Source organism: Eschrichtius robustus, chromosome 1, assembly GCF_028021215.1.
Source record: "Eschrichtius robustus isolate mEscRob2 chromosome 1, mEscRob2.pri, whole genome shotgun sequence".
NCBI classification, from domain to species: Eukaryota; Metazoa; Chordata; class Mammalia; order Artiodactyla; family Eschrichtiidae; genus Eschrichtius; species Eschrichtius robustus.
In genome coordinates, this window is record NC_090824.1 from 91,515,299 (window position 1) to 91,532,754 (window position 17,456).

Here is a 17,456-nt window from a genome sequence, read left to right on the forward strand (position 1 = left end):
TCATGCAGTCATTCAACAGTTATTAAGTGCCCACTATGTGCCAAACAGACTTAAGTATAGCAGAGCTTAGCCTCTCAAGATTTCTTATCTGCAGATAAGACTACTAAGATGTATTTGTTAAAAATTTTAGCTGAGGCCAATAATGGAATTTACTGGAAAGATACTGGGGTACCTCATGGCATTTAAGGAAGAGCTGGACAACTGGACCTCAAGGGAAGGCAAGAGGAAGTAAGGTGGCTTGGGAAATCATCACTTCATCAGGAGGTCTTTCCTTCAGGCTGCTGTCATCTGCCACCAACTCCCAGGCCCTGAGAGTCTTGAGTTCCAAATTCTAAAGTCCTAGGAAAAAGAATCTTTCCATTATCACTGTATAACAATTCACCTTAAGACTTAAGAGGCTTAAGATATCTCTCACAGATCTGTGGGCTGACTGGGCTCAACTGGACAGCTCTTGCTTGGGGTCTTCTGTGGTTGCAATCAAATGGTAGTTGTGGATTGCAAATTCCCTGGTGGTCCAGTGGTTAGGACTCCAAGCTTCTACTGCAGGGGGCCCGGGTTCGATCCCTGGTCGGGGAACTAGGATACCACAAGCTGCATGGCAAAAAAAAAAAAAAAAAAAAAAAAGGTAGCTGTGGATGGAATCATCTGACGGTTCAACTAGACTGGATGTCCAAGATGACTTCTTTGCTCCCGTGTCTGGCATCTCTGCTGGGATAATCTGGAACAGCCAGGGGCTGGCTGAATACTTCTCTCTCCCTAAACAGGCTCTCCATAAGGTTATCTTGAAACAGCATGGCAATCTTAGGGTAGTAAGACTTCTTAAATGGCAGCTGGCTTCTACCAGAGTGAGCATTCCAAAAGGCACAGGTGGAAGCTGCAAGGCTTGTTATAGCCTAGCCTTGGGTGTCACTTCTGTCCTATTCTACTGGTTAAATATGAATCATATGGCTACCCCAGACTCAAAAATTACATAAGGGCTTGGATACTATTCATTAAAGGGCCATCTTTGGAGACTAGCTACCAGGTAATTTGATGGTTCCACTGGGTTATTTATATCCCACCTAGGGGCAGATTCAGATTTTATACAGTTTGAAGCAAATACAATTTGGAGGGCTTTCTTGAAGAATGGAGGGGGCCTATGCAATGAGGGGCCCTGAAGCTACAGCTTCATTAGATTCACAGTTAATCTGCTTCTGACCCCCCTTCCCAAATCAGCTATGGTAAGGGAGTAGAATGGCTTGGGGAGCCCACCTACTCTTGTATACTAGGACGATTTCCAGAAAAGGAGAAATCATTGTGAGCTTTCCCCACTCCTCACCATAAGTGTCCAGTGTTCAGTTCAATATAATCTGATCATTTGAATGATTAGAACTCAGGTCTCCTGACTTACAACAGTGAATTTTCAAATATACTATATTCCATAGTATTTTAAAATTTGTATTTAAAAAATGTACTAGAATTGGAAGGATACAAAAATTTTTTTTAACTTACTATCCTTTATATACCTTTTTCCCCTGGCTACTTTTAAATGTTGATGTCCTTCAAGGTTTCTTATTCTACCCTATCTTCAGATGGCCTCTACTTCAGGTGATTCCATCCAACCCCCATCATCAGATAACTCCTAATCCTCTATCTGTGGCTCAGACCTCTCTAGTTCCAAATGTATACTAGACATTTCTATTTGGATGCCTCAGAGGAATGTCAAGATCTGTGTGGCCAAAACTTAACCTATCCTCATTCCTTATTATGATGAGAAACACCATTCAGGCATCTTCAGAAACATTTATGGAGCATTTACTACATGCTAGGCACTGGGAATACAGTAGCAAAGAACACAGACAAGATACCTGTGCTCCAAACAGATATTAAATAAGGAAACAAGGTCACTAGAAATTGTGATAAATGCTATGACAAAACCAGAGGGACAAGATGAGTAACTGGGCGAGGCCCCTTGCTGGAGGGAGATCAGGGAAGAACTTTCTACAAAGATAACATCTGAATTTTGGAGGAAGAAAAGCCAACCATGTAAAGGTGTGGAAAGAGCACTGTAGACAGAAAGAACAGCAAGCACAAAGTCCAAAAATAGGAAAAGGCTTAGTAGCCTCAGAGGGCCAGTAACAATGATGTTAATGAGAGGGAATGGCATCATAAGGGGGTTGATGGGAGGTAGGAGTCAGATTACGCAGAGCCTTGTAGGCCCATAAGGAGTTGAATTTAAATCCAAAACAAACAAACAAACAAACACCAAGAAGCCAATAAAGGGATTTCAACTAGGAGGAAGGGGTGTGATGATCTAATTTACATTTTTAAAATAAACTGCCTGGTGTGTAGTAAATGGACTGTGGAGAGGGAAGAGTAGAAGAAGGAAAACCAATTGAAAGCATATTATAGTAGAACAGCCTAGAGAAAGCTTGGATTAAGGTGGTAGCAAGAGACATGGATTCGAGATTAATATTGGAAGTAATTCACAGACGTTGGTGATGGACTGAATTTAAGGAGTAAGTGAGAGGAAGAAAGCAAGGATAGCTCCCAGGTTTTTGACTTGAGCACCTATAGATGGGTGTTACTTCCACTCAATCTCCAAAGGCATTATCCTCTACTGCTCCCTTCCCCTCCTCCTCCATATCCAGTCAGTCACTGTGTTAGTCAGGGTTATTCAGAGAAACAGAACCAGTAGCATGTGTATATATAGAGAGAAAGATTTATTTTAAGAAATGGCTCACAGGGAATTCCCTGGCTGTCCAATGGTTAGGACTTGGCACTTTCACTGTTGAGGGCCTGGGTTCAATCCTTGGTTGAGGAACTAAGATCCCACAAGCTGTGCAGCGCAGCGAAAGAAAGAAAGAAAGAAAGAAAGAAAGAAAGAAAGAAAGAAAGAAAGAAAGAAAGAAAGAAAGAAAGGAAGAAAGAAAAAGAAATTGGCTCACGTAATTGTGGCAGCTGGCAAGTCTCAAATCTGCAGGGCAGGTCAGCAGGCTGGAGACCCACGGAAGAGCTGATGCTGCAGAGTCCAAAGGCAGTCTGTAGGCAGAATCCCTTTTTGCTCAGTGTGTTTTCTTTCCTTTTTAAAAATAATTAATTAATTAATTAATTTTTTGGTTTTTGTTGCTGGGTGTGGGCTTTCTCTAGTTGTGGAGAGTGGGGGCTACTCTTCATTGCGGTGCACGGGCTTCTCATTGTGGTGGCTTCTCTTCTTGCGGAGCGCAGGCTCTAGGCGCAGGGGCTTCAGCAGTTGTGGCACACGGCTCAGCAGCTGTGGCTCACAGGCTCAGCAGCTGTGGCTCACAGGCTCTAGAGCACAGGCTCAGTAGTTGTGGTGCATTGGGCTTAGTTGCTCCGCAGCATGTGGGATCTTCCCGGACCAGGGCTCGAACCCGTGTCTCCTGCATTGGCAGGCGGATTCCCAACCACGGTGCCACCAGGTAAGTCCCTCAGTCTGTTTTCTTTTCTTTTCTTTTCTTTTAAATTAATTAATTAATTTATTTATTTTTGGCCGTGTTGGGTCTTCGTTGCTGCGTGTGGGCTTTCTCTGGTTGCGGCGAGTGGGGGCTACTCTTCGTTGCAGTGCGCAGGCTTCTCATTGCGGTGGCTTCTCTTGTTGCAGAGCACGGGCTCTAGGCACGCAGGCTTCAGTAGTTGTGGCACGTGGGCTCAGTAGTTGTGGCACACGGGCTTAGTAGCTCCACAGCATGTGGGATCTTCCCGGACCAAGGCTCGAACCCATGTCCCCTGCATTGGCAGGCGGATTCTTAACCACTGCGCCACAAGGGAAGCCCTCGGTGTGTTTTCTTAATGCCTTCAATTCACTGGATAAGACCCATCCACATTATGGAGGGTAATCTGTTTTACTCAAAATCTGTGTCTTAAAGGTTAATCATAAACAAAAAATACATTCACAGCAACAACTAGACTAGTGATTAACCAAAAACTGGGTACCATGGCCTAGCCAAGATGACACATAAAATTAATCATCACAGTCACTAAATTCTGTTGATTCTGACCCTTAACTATTTCTCTGATTGGTTCCTTCCTCTTTTGCCACTGCCTTGCTTTAGGATGGTGTTCTTCTCTATTAATTCATAAAATATTTACTTATGTATTAGATACTGTGCCAAATGCTGGAGATATAACTGTTAATAAAAGACAGATTGTGCCCTAGGGACCTTACATTCTAGTCTTTCCTTGCCTTCTGTCTTGCCTCCTTCCAATCCCTCTTTATAAATGGATGGCTGTATAGCATTGCCTCTCACACTTTAACATACAATCATCTGAGGATCTTGTTAAAAGGCAGATTCTGATTCTGGGATGGGGTCTGAGATTCTACATTTCTGACAAGCTCCCAGGTGTTGCTGATCAGGAGCAAACTTTGAGTAAGTGGGCTGTAGGATATCTTTTGGAAGACCATCTTTTATAAAATGCGTACTATTTGTAGACTCTGAAAAGGTACACAAGAAGTGGGAAACAATAGTTGCCACCAGAAAAAACAGAATGGCTGATCACTGTGTATACCCTTTTATAACCTGAACGTTGTACCAAGTACGTGTTACATATTCAAAAATAAATTAAGAAAACAACAAAAACAAAATAAAAATATCTGAAACTGCACGCCTCTGAAAATCCTGCAGTGGAGCCCAATGGCCCAAAGGACAGAGTGAAGGTTAACCCATCTTAAACCCTTTATTACGATCAGTTTACCTGTTCAGCTTATCTCCAATTGCGCCATTCAGTCAGATCAGGGATCACATGCAATCTTTCTACTGGAAATGCACTGGAGCAAATTTCACTTGGTGTTTAAAACTCGTTACTGCAGTGCTTACCCTCCCGAAGCCTTTCATGTAGCCTAGAGCTCCCCGCCCGCCCCCCGCGGTTAATGTTACCCTTTTACATTTAACCTCGCAATGCTTCTTTTTGTTGCGGTCATCGCACTGCGTCGAAATTTGTTTACATGTCTATTTTTGCTACTTGATTGTGCGCTCCTTTAGGGCAAGGCTAGAGTTTATGCTTAGCACAGACCGAGTTCCGAAATTATTCTGCGAAAGAATGAATCATGTATTGGCTTCAAGGAGCTCAAAGGAAGGGAAAATCCTTGAGCACTGGGGGCTGCCTTCGATCCTTTCGTGACGAACTGGAGGCAAGTGTGCCAGGAGCTGACTCTGAGCACCCTGGCTAGGAAGGCTGCCAGGAGCTCAGCCCTCTCCGCTCGCTTCTTCCCGGGAGCCCTGCGTACCCCGGCTTCCAGAGGGACCCCACCTCGCCCAGCGCAACCGCGCCCTCCAGGGATCTGGGAGGCCAATCCACCGCCCCCACAGGTGGGCGTGGAGTTCAGAGCCCGCTTCTGAGTGAGGCGTGGAGAGGCTGTGGGTCTCCTAGGTATCAGCCAGCGGCAGCGAGTGGCGATCCGTGTGACCAGAGGAATGGCGCATCCGACTGGTAGGGGCGCGGATGGGGTTGGCAGGGGAGGGGTGGAGAGGGCAGGCGAGAGACCAGCGCCAGGCAAGGTACCGCCCTGCTAACTTCCTCGCACTTACATTTCCTTCCCAGGGCCCAGGATTGGGTGCCTTCCCTCTGCCGCTTCCTCTCTCCCCACCCCACTAGCCCACAGGACCTCCCCGGGGCGTGGAGTACAGGACACTCCGCCGCGCCCGCCGCATTCCGCGCCCCCTTCCGGCCCGCGCGCACGTCGCCCCAGCAGCCGCCAGAAGGGGCGGGGCCTGGGCCCTGGCTTTCAGTCAGCCAAGGTCCCAGCGTGCCCTGCGCCGGCCAACGAGAGCAGATCCAGTGAGTCACCTCCGCCGCGCTAACTCTTTGCTCGCTCTCTACTCGCACACGCTTACACCCGGCTCGAGATGGCGGCGGCAGCGGCGGGGGACTCCGACTCCTGGGGTGAGGAGAAGTTCCGGGGGCAGGGCCCGGGCCGGCGCTGGCCCCACGCCCAGGCAGGCATTAACGTGGCTCGCTCTCTTTCGTAGACGCGGACACGTTCTCCGTGGAAGACCCGGTGCGGAAGGTGGGGGGCGGCGGCACCGCCGGCGGGGACCGCTGGGAAGGCGAGGACGAGGACGAGGACGTCAAGGTGGGTGCGGGCCGGGGCTCCGAGCAGTGTTGGAGCGGGCTGGCGCCGTCGCGGGCAGAGTTGCCCGCCGACGGGCGGGCGGACGGACTGTGGGCCCAGGGGCGCCGCCCGGGCCTGCGGGCCGTGGGTCTAGGCGGGAGCGTAGGGCCTGGCGGTGCCGTGTTCCCCTCCTTTCGCCGGCCATATGGGCCGGAGGCGGGCAGCGTGGTCTGTTGAACTTCCCTGGCGAGTCGCCGGCCCCAGCCCTAGCCTTAGCCCTGGGCCCAGCCCTTCTTTGAAGATCTGCTCTCCGGCCTGGAACCCACCCGCCAACTGGGGACGGGAGGTGACAGCAGGGGCTGGACCGGCCCACGTGCAAACTTCGCGGTCCGGAGTTGCTCGCGGGGATGAGACTGGGAAGCTGAGAATGGAGCCCCTGGCTTATCCCATATGGAAAGTCTTGCAACCCACCTGCCCTTTCAAGCTCAGGTCTCCCCGGGGCCAATAACTCATTTATATCCCCGAAGGCCCATTTGTAGAGTTTGTTTGAGGTGTTAAATGAGTGAAATATTGTGGTTTAATTTCAGCCACTTTTTTTTTTCCCCCCACACAAATGCAGTAATTTTTAGCCTCCCTTCTTGCATCCTGTGGTAAAAGGATGAACTGAGTACTGAGATAGCTAGCAATTAGTGATGAGAAACCTGGGTAGTCCACACAGCGACCTATTATTCATCTACACACGAACGCGTAAGGGAATAGTGAAGATTTGGTGGTTGGAGAAGACGAGGGAGTCAGTGTTTTGTGTTTTTTTGGTGGTTGTTTGTTTTTCCTATGCCTTGTAGATTTGAACCCGATTTACCATCTTCGTTTGTTTTTGAGAACTCCTGGGGGCTTTAGATGCAGCTTCAGATGACATTATGCCTACTGCATTCGTTTTTGTTTTTCAGGTAGCTACAAAAGTCTCAAGCACAGAATGTTAAGACTCTTATTAACAGAGTTTTCAAAATCTTTTTATTTTTGTGAAGATAAAGTTTAGTATGAGTTGGAAAATGGTTTTTTATGGTTTTGATTCATTTAGTGAATGTTTTACTCTTCTAACTTCTACCCTTCAGCTCATGCTAACAACCCTACAAATCCTTCTGCTTGGGTTGAAAAAAATTTAAGCTAGGTAATCACTCTGAATTCTGTGTTAATACTGCTTTTGTTACATTTTACCCATTTTACCTGAGTCTGATGAGGTGGATGTCCAATTCATTGAACAGCCTGAGGTTCAGGGATGACCTGAGCTTTGCAAATCTTGGGGTTAATAAATGAGCAATACTATTGTGAAGATACTTAAATGCTTCATTTAAATGTTGTATAGACATGGGAATGGATTGTTATCAGCCTCATTGCAAGATATTAGTTACCTCCCTACATTGTAGCAGATTTTCTGTTTTGAGCCTTTAGTTCAGATTTGTCCTTTCACTTTTTCTGTGCAGAGTGGATGTAGGAGTTAAGACATCTGTTATGAAAATTGGGAATAAGTGAGAAGAAACGACTAGAGAAATCAGAAAAGGATTACCAGAAAATGAAGTTTGAATGAAGTAGTCTAGACTGATATCATGAAGAAGCCTGACTGAAACTATTGTATCTAAATGGTGTCAATCCTGATAAATATAATTCTTACCACTTGGAACTAATTTTGGAGATTTATAAGTTGTAAATCTTATTTACAAAAAGGTAAATCTTATGTACCCTAAAGGTTATCTCGCCTCTTTGCACTCTTTTAGTGCAGAATTTCTTTCTTTTATACAAGTAGCTTATTTCTTTTACATAAACTTTGAAGTTGATATTGGAGTAGAAAGCTGAACTTGTCCATTTTATTTCCATGTTGAAATGCTGGTTTATTTCTGTTGAGTTTCTCCAAGATTTCCAAGATAAGGTGTTCATGGAGTAGTTTGATTCCTAGTCGTTTGGAATAGACAGACCTGGATCTATATTTTTGCCTTGACATTTTCTGTTTGTGGTCATGAACCAGTTTTTTAATCCTTTTTTTTTCTCTTCCATTTCCCAATCTTGTCATTACAGAAGCTACCTCTGAGGATTATTTTGCACTTTAAATGAGATAATATGTCAAGCATTAAGCAGAGTTGCCTGGCACTTGGTAGGCACTCAGTAAATGTTAATTCTCTCTCTCTGCAAGAGAGAATATTTTTCTGGCTAATGGAAAATATCTTTAGGCTGTTTAGATCGAGTAGCTGGGGTTATTTTTGTGCCACATTTTTTTGTGCTTTCTTAAGCTCAGTAGGAGTAAGTTCTCTCCACGGTGGCTGTTTACTGTGAATTTTTTGTTTTGAACTGAATGACCATGGTTATCAAGCAAGTTTTTGCTTGCTCAGAGGTTACCAGTCTAGAGTTGAAATTTGTCACTTTGAATGGTAGTGAGTACAGGTTTTCCCTGCTATCCGAAAGTAGAGCATTCCTATGAAACCTTCCCTAAGCTGAAAGAAGCAACTGCCTTAGGACACATCTTGCTAACAAATGCACAAGATGAATCAAGGTAAAGCACAGATGCTCGCAGACACAGTTCAAAGCTATGACAGCTTGATGCTGAGATGCTGAGCAGCTTGGTGGAGAAGGAGCTTGGCCTTGGCGGTGCCACTCTTGCTGCTTGGGTGCACGCTGCCTCTATAATGGCTCAGTGCAAAAACAAATGCTATTTTCACTTGTAATAAAAGCGAAAATCCTCTTTGGATTTCTTTTACTTAGCGAGCACAGTTATTAATGAAGGTCATTCGAAAAAACGAAGTGGCATAAAGTGAACTTTAAAAAGTGAGGGATACCTATAATACCAAATTTCTGATTTCTAATGTTTTAGCGTTTAATCCTTTTGTAAGGAGATGCTAACAAGGTTTAGTTTCCATGAGATCGAATAATCATAGTCCTTAAATAATACAGTATGTGAATTTTTGAAAAGTCCTTCAAAAGTAAGGTATGTAGAAACAGTAAGTTCTTCAGTTTATGTCAGCATCTAGTGTTTAACCTTTAAGAGTATAGGTTTAGTGTCATTTGTAGTGTCCTGAGAAATGAAAGGAAAACTGAGGTCTTCGTTACAGTAACTTGCTTCAGTAGTTTACTGTCTTTCAGTAGATATAGCATTTTGCTGCGCTTGACTTTTCAAATAGCTATCTGAAAGTGGCAGTGCATTTAGGTGAAACTGTAGAATTTTTAATATTCATGGGGGGGGGGAGTCTATGCTTCTTCCCAGTGAAAAGGTGAGAACTAGGGAGCGTACTTTCATGTCACGTTAGCTTTATATTCCCTTTCTGTACTATTCTGATGTTATGCAGAGGCAGTGGGAGGAATTGTTTGCTTGGCATATATCTCTGGACTCCTTCCCCATTGCTGGAATGGTGTGTAGGCTGTGTTGATTAAGAAGGCACAGACTTCCCTGGTGGTGCAGTGGTTAAGAGTCCGCCTGCCAGTGCAAGGGACACGGGTTCGATCCTGGTCCGGGAAGATCCCACATGCTGCGGAGCAACTAAGCTCATGTGCCACAACTACTGAGCCTGCTCTCTAGAGCCCACGTGCCACAACTACTGAAGCCTGTGCGCCTAGAGCCCGTGCACTGCAACAAAGAGTAGCCTCCGCTTGCCACAACGAGAGAAAAGCCCGTGCGCAGTAGTGAAGACCCAACGCAGCCAAATAGATACATGGAAAAAAAGAAAGAAAGAAGGCAGTGAGTACCTACCCACTGCAAGCTGGAACAATACAACTTTTACTCCATTTTACTAGTATCCCATCATTTCAGTAAAACAGATTAGAAGCTAGATTTATTCAGAGTGTGTAGAGTTTGTTTTGAGAAAACTTCTGGCTTTGATCAAGCATCTCAGACATTTGCTTCTGTAATGTTATTACAGAATTTCTTTAAAAGATCCTAGAGAGCTGACTTAGTTGAAAACTGCCTGCCTCATCGTGCCCATTCAACTGTCTGTTAGGATCCTATCCTGGTTAATAGTTTAAATCTACCAGAGTAAGGACATTTTTAAGCGTTGGAAACATTACTTCTGAAGTAGGGGATCTGTATTTCAAAGAAATTGGAGATTGCTGGGAAGTTCTCAGAAGGTGGCATTTTGCTAGGAAATGGGTATCTGGAAGTGTGTGTGTGTAACTTATGAGAAGTTCTAAACACATACAGAAGTGGAAAGAAAAGTTTAATAAACCCGTGACCAGGGACTTCCCTGGTGGTCCAGTGGTAGAGAATCTGCCTTCCAATGCAGGGGACACAGGTTCGATCCCTGGTCAGGGCACTAAGATCCCACATGCCACGGGGCAACTAAGCCTGCGTGCCGCAACTACTGAGCCCACACGTCTCAACTAGGGAGCTCATGTGCTGCAAATTACAGAGCCCACCTACTCTGGAGCCTACGCACCACAACTAGAGAGAGAACCTGCACACCACAGCTAGAGAGAAGCCTGCGTGCCACAACTAAGACCCGACACAGCCAAAAAATAAAATAAAGAAAAATAAAATTTTAAGAAACCATGACCAATCTTTTATCTTCTGTATCCCCACTTACTGCTTTCCTCCCCCAACCAGATTATTTTGAAGAAAATACCAATTATATCATTTCAATACCCTGACAGTTTTTTTTATAAACTAGTAAGTTTTTAGTTAGGAAGCATGTTTAGTTAGGACGGTTATTTTTACAATAAGGCATCCATTACCCCCTCCGGGCCCCCTACCCAGTTCGCCATAATTAAACTCGGCTACCTTGTTTCTATCGAGTAAACAACTCCTCCACTTGTGCCTCTGTATTCTCCTTTGTTTTGCAATTTGAATCTCCTTTTACCTTCTTTGTTTTGTTTTTGTTTTTTCCTTTTTAAAAGAAAAACACAATAAATGACATCTTAAGAATTTAAAAGGCAGAAAAAAAATACTGAAAAATGTTTACCTAATATGTTTGTCATGCTGGACCATTGAAAATAAATAAGCCACTTGTTTAGAGTTCAGTGTCTTGTTCTTGATCTAGCTTAGCCAGGAATTTAAAGTAGAATTGATAACAGTTCCAAATATGAGACAGGTCAGCATTCAGATGGAATTCAGCAGAGTGCTGAGCCATAGTAGGGTGTTAAAAACTTAATGAATTGAATTAAGTGAAGTAGAATTTATTGAGAGAGGTACCTTGGCTTCCAGAGACCATCATAGTTTTGAGGTGATGAAAGAATATTTGGGCTTCTTTTAAAAACTAAACTTTCCTGGCAGGTCTAGCCATGGCAGGAGCTCACTACAGAGTTCTGAGGCTTCTCAGAGCAGGTTGGTACAGCTTACAGAACACCAGTAAATGACTCTTACTGCAAGAGATTATGCTTTATCTAAACCAAACTAAAGAAAGGGGGAGGAGTATATGTTAGTTAATGGGCTATTGCTATGGGACAGAAGAAATTTACTGCTCATTTGAAGCTACTTCTATTTGACGATCTATAAATATATCTTGCTTAAGTTGGAAAACATTTTCAGCCCTAAATGTGTTCTCTCATTGCATGTGACATTCTGTAGTTGTACATTATAAAAATGACAGACTGGCCAACTATTGGCTGCATTATTAAGAATAAAAAGAAAGCAGGGTTTAAATTTTTTATGTTATGTTTTCAATTCTTAGTCATATTTGATTGGGAAGCAGGTTTTAAACTTGAAAAGCAGCCATCTCTCAGAGAAGTGGCTCAAATGATGCTGGGTGTGTGTCTGTAGAACATGAGTATAGATAAGCGAGTAGTTTATCAACAGCCTCTCTTCTAAGGAAGCTGGCCATTTTAGGAGAGCAGCCTGGTTAATACTTTTGGAGATAGATTGGATATTATAGTTGGAAGAGTTATTGGCTACCAATGATAATTGGGTAAAGAATGTAACTGGATATTTATAGGTAATCTTTTGAACCAAAAACAACCATTTAGGGCTTACTAAATTATAGACTTAACTCCCTATTTTAAGTGTTCATTTTAGGTGTTTCTCTTGGAACCCTTCTTACATTTTATCTGAATTTATTGTCAGCATTTACAAAGTCCTGATGTTTATGGAAAATTGGGCAGATGTAGACATTCGTCTACTTTTATACATTTACTTTTATAACTAAGGATGCAAAAACTCTTAAGTTCTGGGGGAAAGCTACCTGGCCTTCTGCTTTTGGGATTGCATCTATTTGGAAGTATGGCCAGTCTCTTTTTGCTGACATCACTATGCTCCTTCTTTAGGAACTTGTCCTCAGTATAGGAATATCTTCAGGGCAGTTATTACTGTTTCAAGCAGTCTGGGGTGAGGGTGCCTTTCATGGTCCTTTTATGAACTGAGGAGCAGATGTCATGGCTGTTTCCAGGACTTATTGATAGGAACCACTGTTTTTGCTACTAAAATCCATTCTGTGGTGGAATTCTAGGTAGCCTTGTTATGCTTGCACTGATGGGACAATGTAATGACTGTCTGGAATAAGGTTTATTCTTTGATAGGGAAACCAGGGCAGGGTAGGGGTGGGGCATAGAGTTAGTGCAAATGAGATACTGAAGGAGCAGTGATATGGGTGGGGTGATGTTTTACTGGTAAAGGGAACTGAGGCACATCAGCATTGAACAAAAATGTTACTCTGTTGTGCTGTTTCTCTATGTTGGAGTTACTGGGATGGAGCTGCTCATTTCCAGCTATACCTCTCCCTTCTTGGCCTCCTAGTACCAGAGGCTGCTAGACTCATTTGTTAAAATTAGTGGAAATCTAGCACAGGCAATTTGAGATGAATAATTGACATAGTTGTAGCTGGGCATATCTTAGTATGTACTGTAACCCTTCTCTTTGATATGGGGTTCCTTGAAATTCCAGGGGACCTCATTCCAGAACTAATTGAAAGAACAGATTTTGGTGTGGAGGGACCTAGTTCCCAGACATTTATTTTATACTTCAGCACTCAGTTAAGAAGTCATGTTTAATATGACGCTTTAAAGGAACTTTGGCCTGTTCAAAACAGGTTCCTTCATTATTTTTCCATTCAGACTGTGGGATAGCTATCTCTGGGCCTTAGTGTACTTATATGTAAAGTAGGGATAACACCACCTTACTTACAGAACTTTTGTGAGGGTTAATTGTTACTATATGTAAAGTCCTTTGGGGAATTCCCTGGCTTTCCAATGGTTAGGACTCCGTGCTCTCACTGCCAAGGGCCCAGGTTCAATCCCTGGCTGGGGAACTAAAATCCCACAAGCCTCTCTGTGCAGCCAAAATTTTTTTTTTTTTTTTCACACACACACATTGCATTTTATTTTTACAAGAGATAAATAGACTGACACCAAGCATTGTACATGGATGACCACAACAAAAGCAACAATGATTGCAATTACCAAACCTGAAACACACTCATACTATGTCATAATATTGACATTCAGTCCAGTAATCCTCCACTGTAACAGCTCCTTTACTTTGCAGTGAAAATTGATTTGTATATTCTTTGCCTCTGAGTCCTTGTGGGATTTTTTTTTTTAATTCAGACAGAAAGTCACAAAAACTATACTCATCCTCATCAGTTCACTCAGTCCCATGTAATTAATTTTTTTTTTTCATCTTGATCTTTTGTTAGCACTTTTTTGAGTTCATCAGTTTTTCATTAGAGTTCTGAAAATGCTTATTCATTCAGTTCAGCAGTACAGTCAGTTACCAGAAACCTGTACTTGTCAGAGTCTTTTCCATGAATTTCTTGAACATGAAACCCTTTTATAGGAACATATTTGCAAAAGCATCAGAGTACACCCAGAACTGTCTGTAAATGACAAAAGACTTAAAAATGACCACAGTTAAAGATTTGATGAAAGTTCATAATAATGCAGTTGACAAGAAAATTGGTTATTTCTGAGATATACATTTTAAAGTAATAACTAGGATTATTACTTATAACATTATACCAGAACATATAAGATTTTTAGAAATTTCATGTAATGTCTGAAACATTTATATTAACATATTTCCATACATATTTCCATACACATACAAATATAAGATTTTTAGAAATTTCATGTAATGTCTGAAACATTTATATTAACATATTTCCATACAAATAACCCAATGAAAGTTTAGTATTAGTTGTTTTGTTTGTTTGTTTTTTCATACTACAGGTTCTTATTAGGCATCAATTTTATACACATCAGTGTATACATGTCAATCCCAATAGCCCAATTCAGCACACCACCATCCCCACCCGACTGCAGTTTTCCCCCCTTGGTGTCCATTCTCTACATCTGTGTCTCAACTTCTGCCCTGCAAACCGGCTCATCTGTACCATTTTTCTAGGTTCCACATACATGCATTAATATACGATATTTGTTTTTCTCTTTCTGACTTACTTCACTCTGTATGACAGTCTCTAGATCCATCCACTTCTCAACAAATGACTCAATTTCGTTCCTTTTTATGGCTGAGTAATATTCCATTGTATATATGTACCACATCTTCTTTATCCATTCGTCTGTTGATGGGCATTTAGGTTGCTTCCATGACCTGGCTATTGTAAATAGTGCTGCAATGAACATTCGGGTGCATGTGTCTTTTTGAATTACGGTTTTCTCTGGGTATATGCCCAGTAGTGGGATTGCTGGGTCATATGGTAATTCTATTTTTAGTTTTTTAAGGAACCTCCATATTGTTCTCCATAGTGGCTGTATCAATTTACATTCCCACCAACAGTGCAAGAGTGTTCCCTTTTCTCCACACCCTCTCCAGCATTTGTTGTTTGTAGATTTTCTGATGATGCCCATTCTAACAGGAGTGAGGTGATACCTCATTGTAGTTTTGATTTGCATTTCTCTAATAATTAGCGATGTTGAGCAGCTTTTCATGTGCTTCGTGGCCGTCTGTATGTCGTCTTTGGAGAAATGTCTATTTAGGTCTTCTGCCCATTTTTGGATTGGGGTGTTTGTTTCTTTAATATTGAGCTGAATGAGCTGTTTATATATTTTGGAGATTAATCCTTTGTCCGTTGATTCATTTGCAAATATTTTCTCCCATTCTGAGGGTTGTCTTTTCGTCTTGTTTATGGTTTCCTTTGCTGTGCAAAAGCTTTGAAGTTTCATTAGGTCCCATTTGTTTATTTTTGTTTTTATTTCCGTTACTCTAGGAGGTGGATCAAAAAAGATCTTGCTGTGATTTATGCCAAAGAGTGTTCTTCCTATGTTTTCCTCTAAGAGTTTTATAGTGTCCAGTCTTATATTTAGGTCTCTAATCCATTTTGAGTTTATTTTTGTGTATGGTGTTAGGGAGTATTCTAATTTCATTCTTTTACATGTAGCTGTCCAGTTTTCCCAGCACCACTTATTGAAGAGACTGTCTTTTCTCCATTGTATATCTTTGCCTCCTTTGTCATAGATTAGTTGACCATAGATGCGTGCGTTAATCTCTGGGCTTTCTATCTTGTTCCATTGATCTATGTTTCTGTTTTTGTGCCAGTACCATATTGTCTTGATTACTGTAGCTTTGTAGTATAGTCTGAAGTCAGGGAGTCTGATTCCTCCAGCTCCATTTTTTTCCCTCAAGACTGCTTTGGCTATTCGGGGTCTTTTGTGACTCCATACAAATTTTAAGATGATTTGTTCTAGCTCCGTAAAAAATGCCATTGGTAATTTGATAGGGATTGCATTGAATCTGTAGATTGCTTTGGGTAGTATACTCATTTTCACAATGTTGATTCTTCCAATCCAAGAACATGGTATATCTCTCCATCTGTTGGTATCATCTTTAATTTCTTTCATCAGTGTCTTATAGTTTTCTGCATACAGGTCTTTTGTCTCCCTAGGTAGGTTTATTCCTAGGTATTTTATTCTTTTTATTCTAAAAAGTAAAAATAAAACATAAAGTACGTTGCACAGTGCTTGGTGCAAAGTCAGCCCTCAGTAAATGCTATCTATTGTTATTATTATCATCATCACTGTTATTAGTAGGGAGTTATAAATAAACATCCCCTGGAAGTAAGCAAATGGTCCTTTTATCTGAAGCACCATCTAGGCAGCACATCACTCACAGACCCAGCTTTCCTGTGTTCTGTGAAGAATAAAATGACAAAAAACTCCTGGTAGTAGTTAACTTTTATACTTAGCTCTCTGGTTCCTTTTGTACTATGGTGTATTGATACAAGCACTTAAGCAAACCAGCAGGGTAATATAAACATTTGCTGTCTAATTTCTAATCTAGTGTCTTAGATGTTCAAACGATGACTAGCTGGTTTGCTTTCATTCTGTTTGTTAACTATGAACTAAGTGTTAAATTGCGAAGGTAAAGTTATTATAAAAATGCTTTTGTACAAAGTTCTTCCCACTGCTTGCAGACCCCATGGCAGCCTTAATCAGGATTTTTTATTTCTTTGGATTTACAGATTTTTATTAAGAATCAAGGCTTGGTTAGTTTATATACCTAGACTGATTCAGATTTATGACCTGTCTTGTTAAAAACCAGAAGCTTGGTGTCATAGTTATGGCACATTAGTCAGCCTCTGCATCTTCCAGTAGCGTCAGGGCCTCCTGCTTTGCACCTGCCATGCTGTGGCTCAGCTTCCAGTGACGTGTCCTGGTGTGCCTGGCGGTTGTTGAGACAGTGGTCAGGCTACCTATAGATTAAAGCCTATTTAAACACAGGGCTGTGTCTTTCTCTATTAAACTTAAACCTTCTAACTTCTGTGGAGCCTTTAGAAGATTGTTTGATAATTGGTTTATATTTAGCCCAGTGACTGTGCTGGCCATAGAAAAGACAGTATAGATCCACCTTAAATTGCCTCACCCAATTTAGGGAGTGGGTTCCATGAAGCTGTTGATCAGCTCTTGACTTTTCTAATACTGGGATTAACTTTTTTTTAATTTAATTTTTTAAAATTGAAATATAGTTGATTTATAGTGTTGGGCTTAAATTTTTATAAAGATTTAATTCATTAACCAGGGTTGTGTTGTATGGAATATTGCTTGAAATAATCAAGCCATTAGCTAGAATGTTGGATGCTTTTACATTTGGGGAAGTAAGAAGTATAAAGACTGCTCAATTTTTCATTTAAAACAACTGTGAATTATTTAAGAGAGGCTGTTAGTTTTGGCTTGGTTGTCTTGTGTTTTAATTGTTAATGGAGAAGCTTTTTTGTGGAGTTAGACAAGTTGATAGAAGAGTTCATATGGAAAAACAAATGTGCAAGAATGGCCAGGAAAACAGTAAAAAAAACCTGAAAACCTGCAAGGGATGACTAGCCCCAGCTTACATACGATAAAGCCTCTAATCAAAACAGTAGGTACTGGTACGTGAAGAGACAACAGACCAGTGGGTAGAATAGAAAACAGAAATAGACCAGGTACCTAAGAAAATTTAGTATATGGTAAATCACAGGGCAAAGATGGACTTTTTTTAAAATTGAGA

General features: G+C 41.9%; 1 protein-coding gene across 2 annotated transcripts in view; it reads left to right on the forward strand.

The window, feature by feature from the left end:
• Positions 1-17,456, forward strand: part of EIF3J (eukaryotic translation initiation factor 3 subunit J) — a 40,196-nt gene that overhangs the window by 2,518 nt on the left and 20,222 nt on the right. Inside the window, exons 1-2 of one of the 2 annotated variants that reach the window (XM_068550712.1) lie at positions 5,756-5,883; positions 5,970-6,073. In XM_068550712.1, coding sequence (XP_068406813.1) covers positions 5,847-5,883; positions 5,970-6,073 — 141 coding nt within the window. In that variant the 5' untranslated portion in view covers positions 5,756-5,846. Of the gene's footprint in view, positions 1-5,755; positions 5,884-5,969; positions 6,074-17,456 lie in introns of those variants that run through there. The other variant, XM_068550721.1, reaches the window with a different exon arrangement.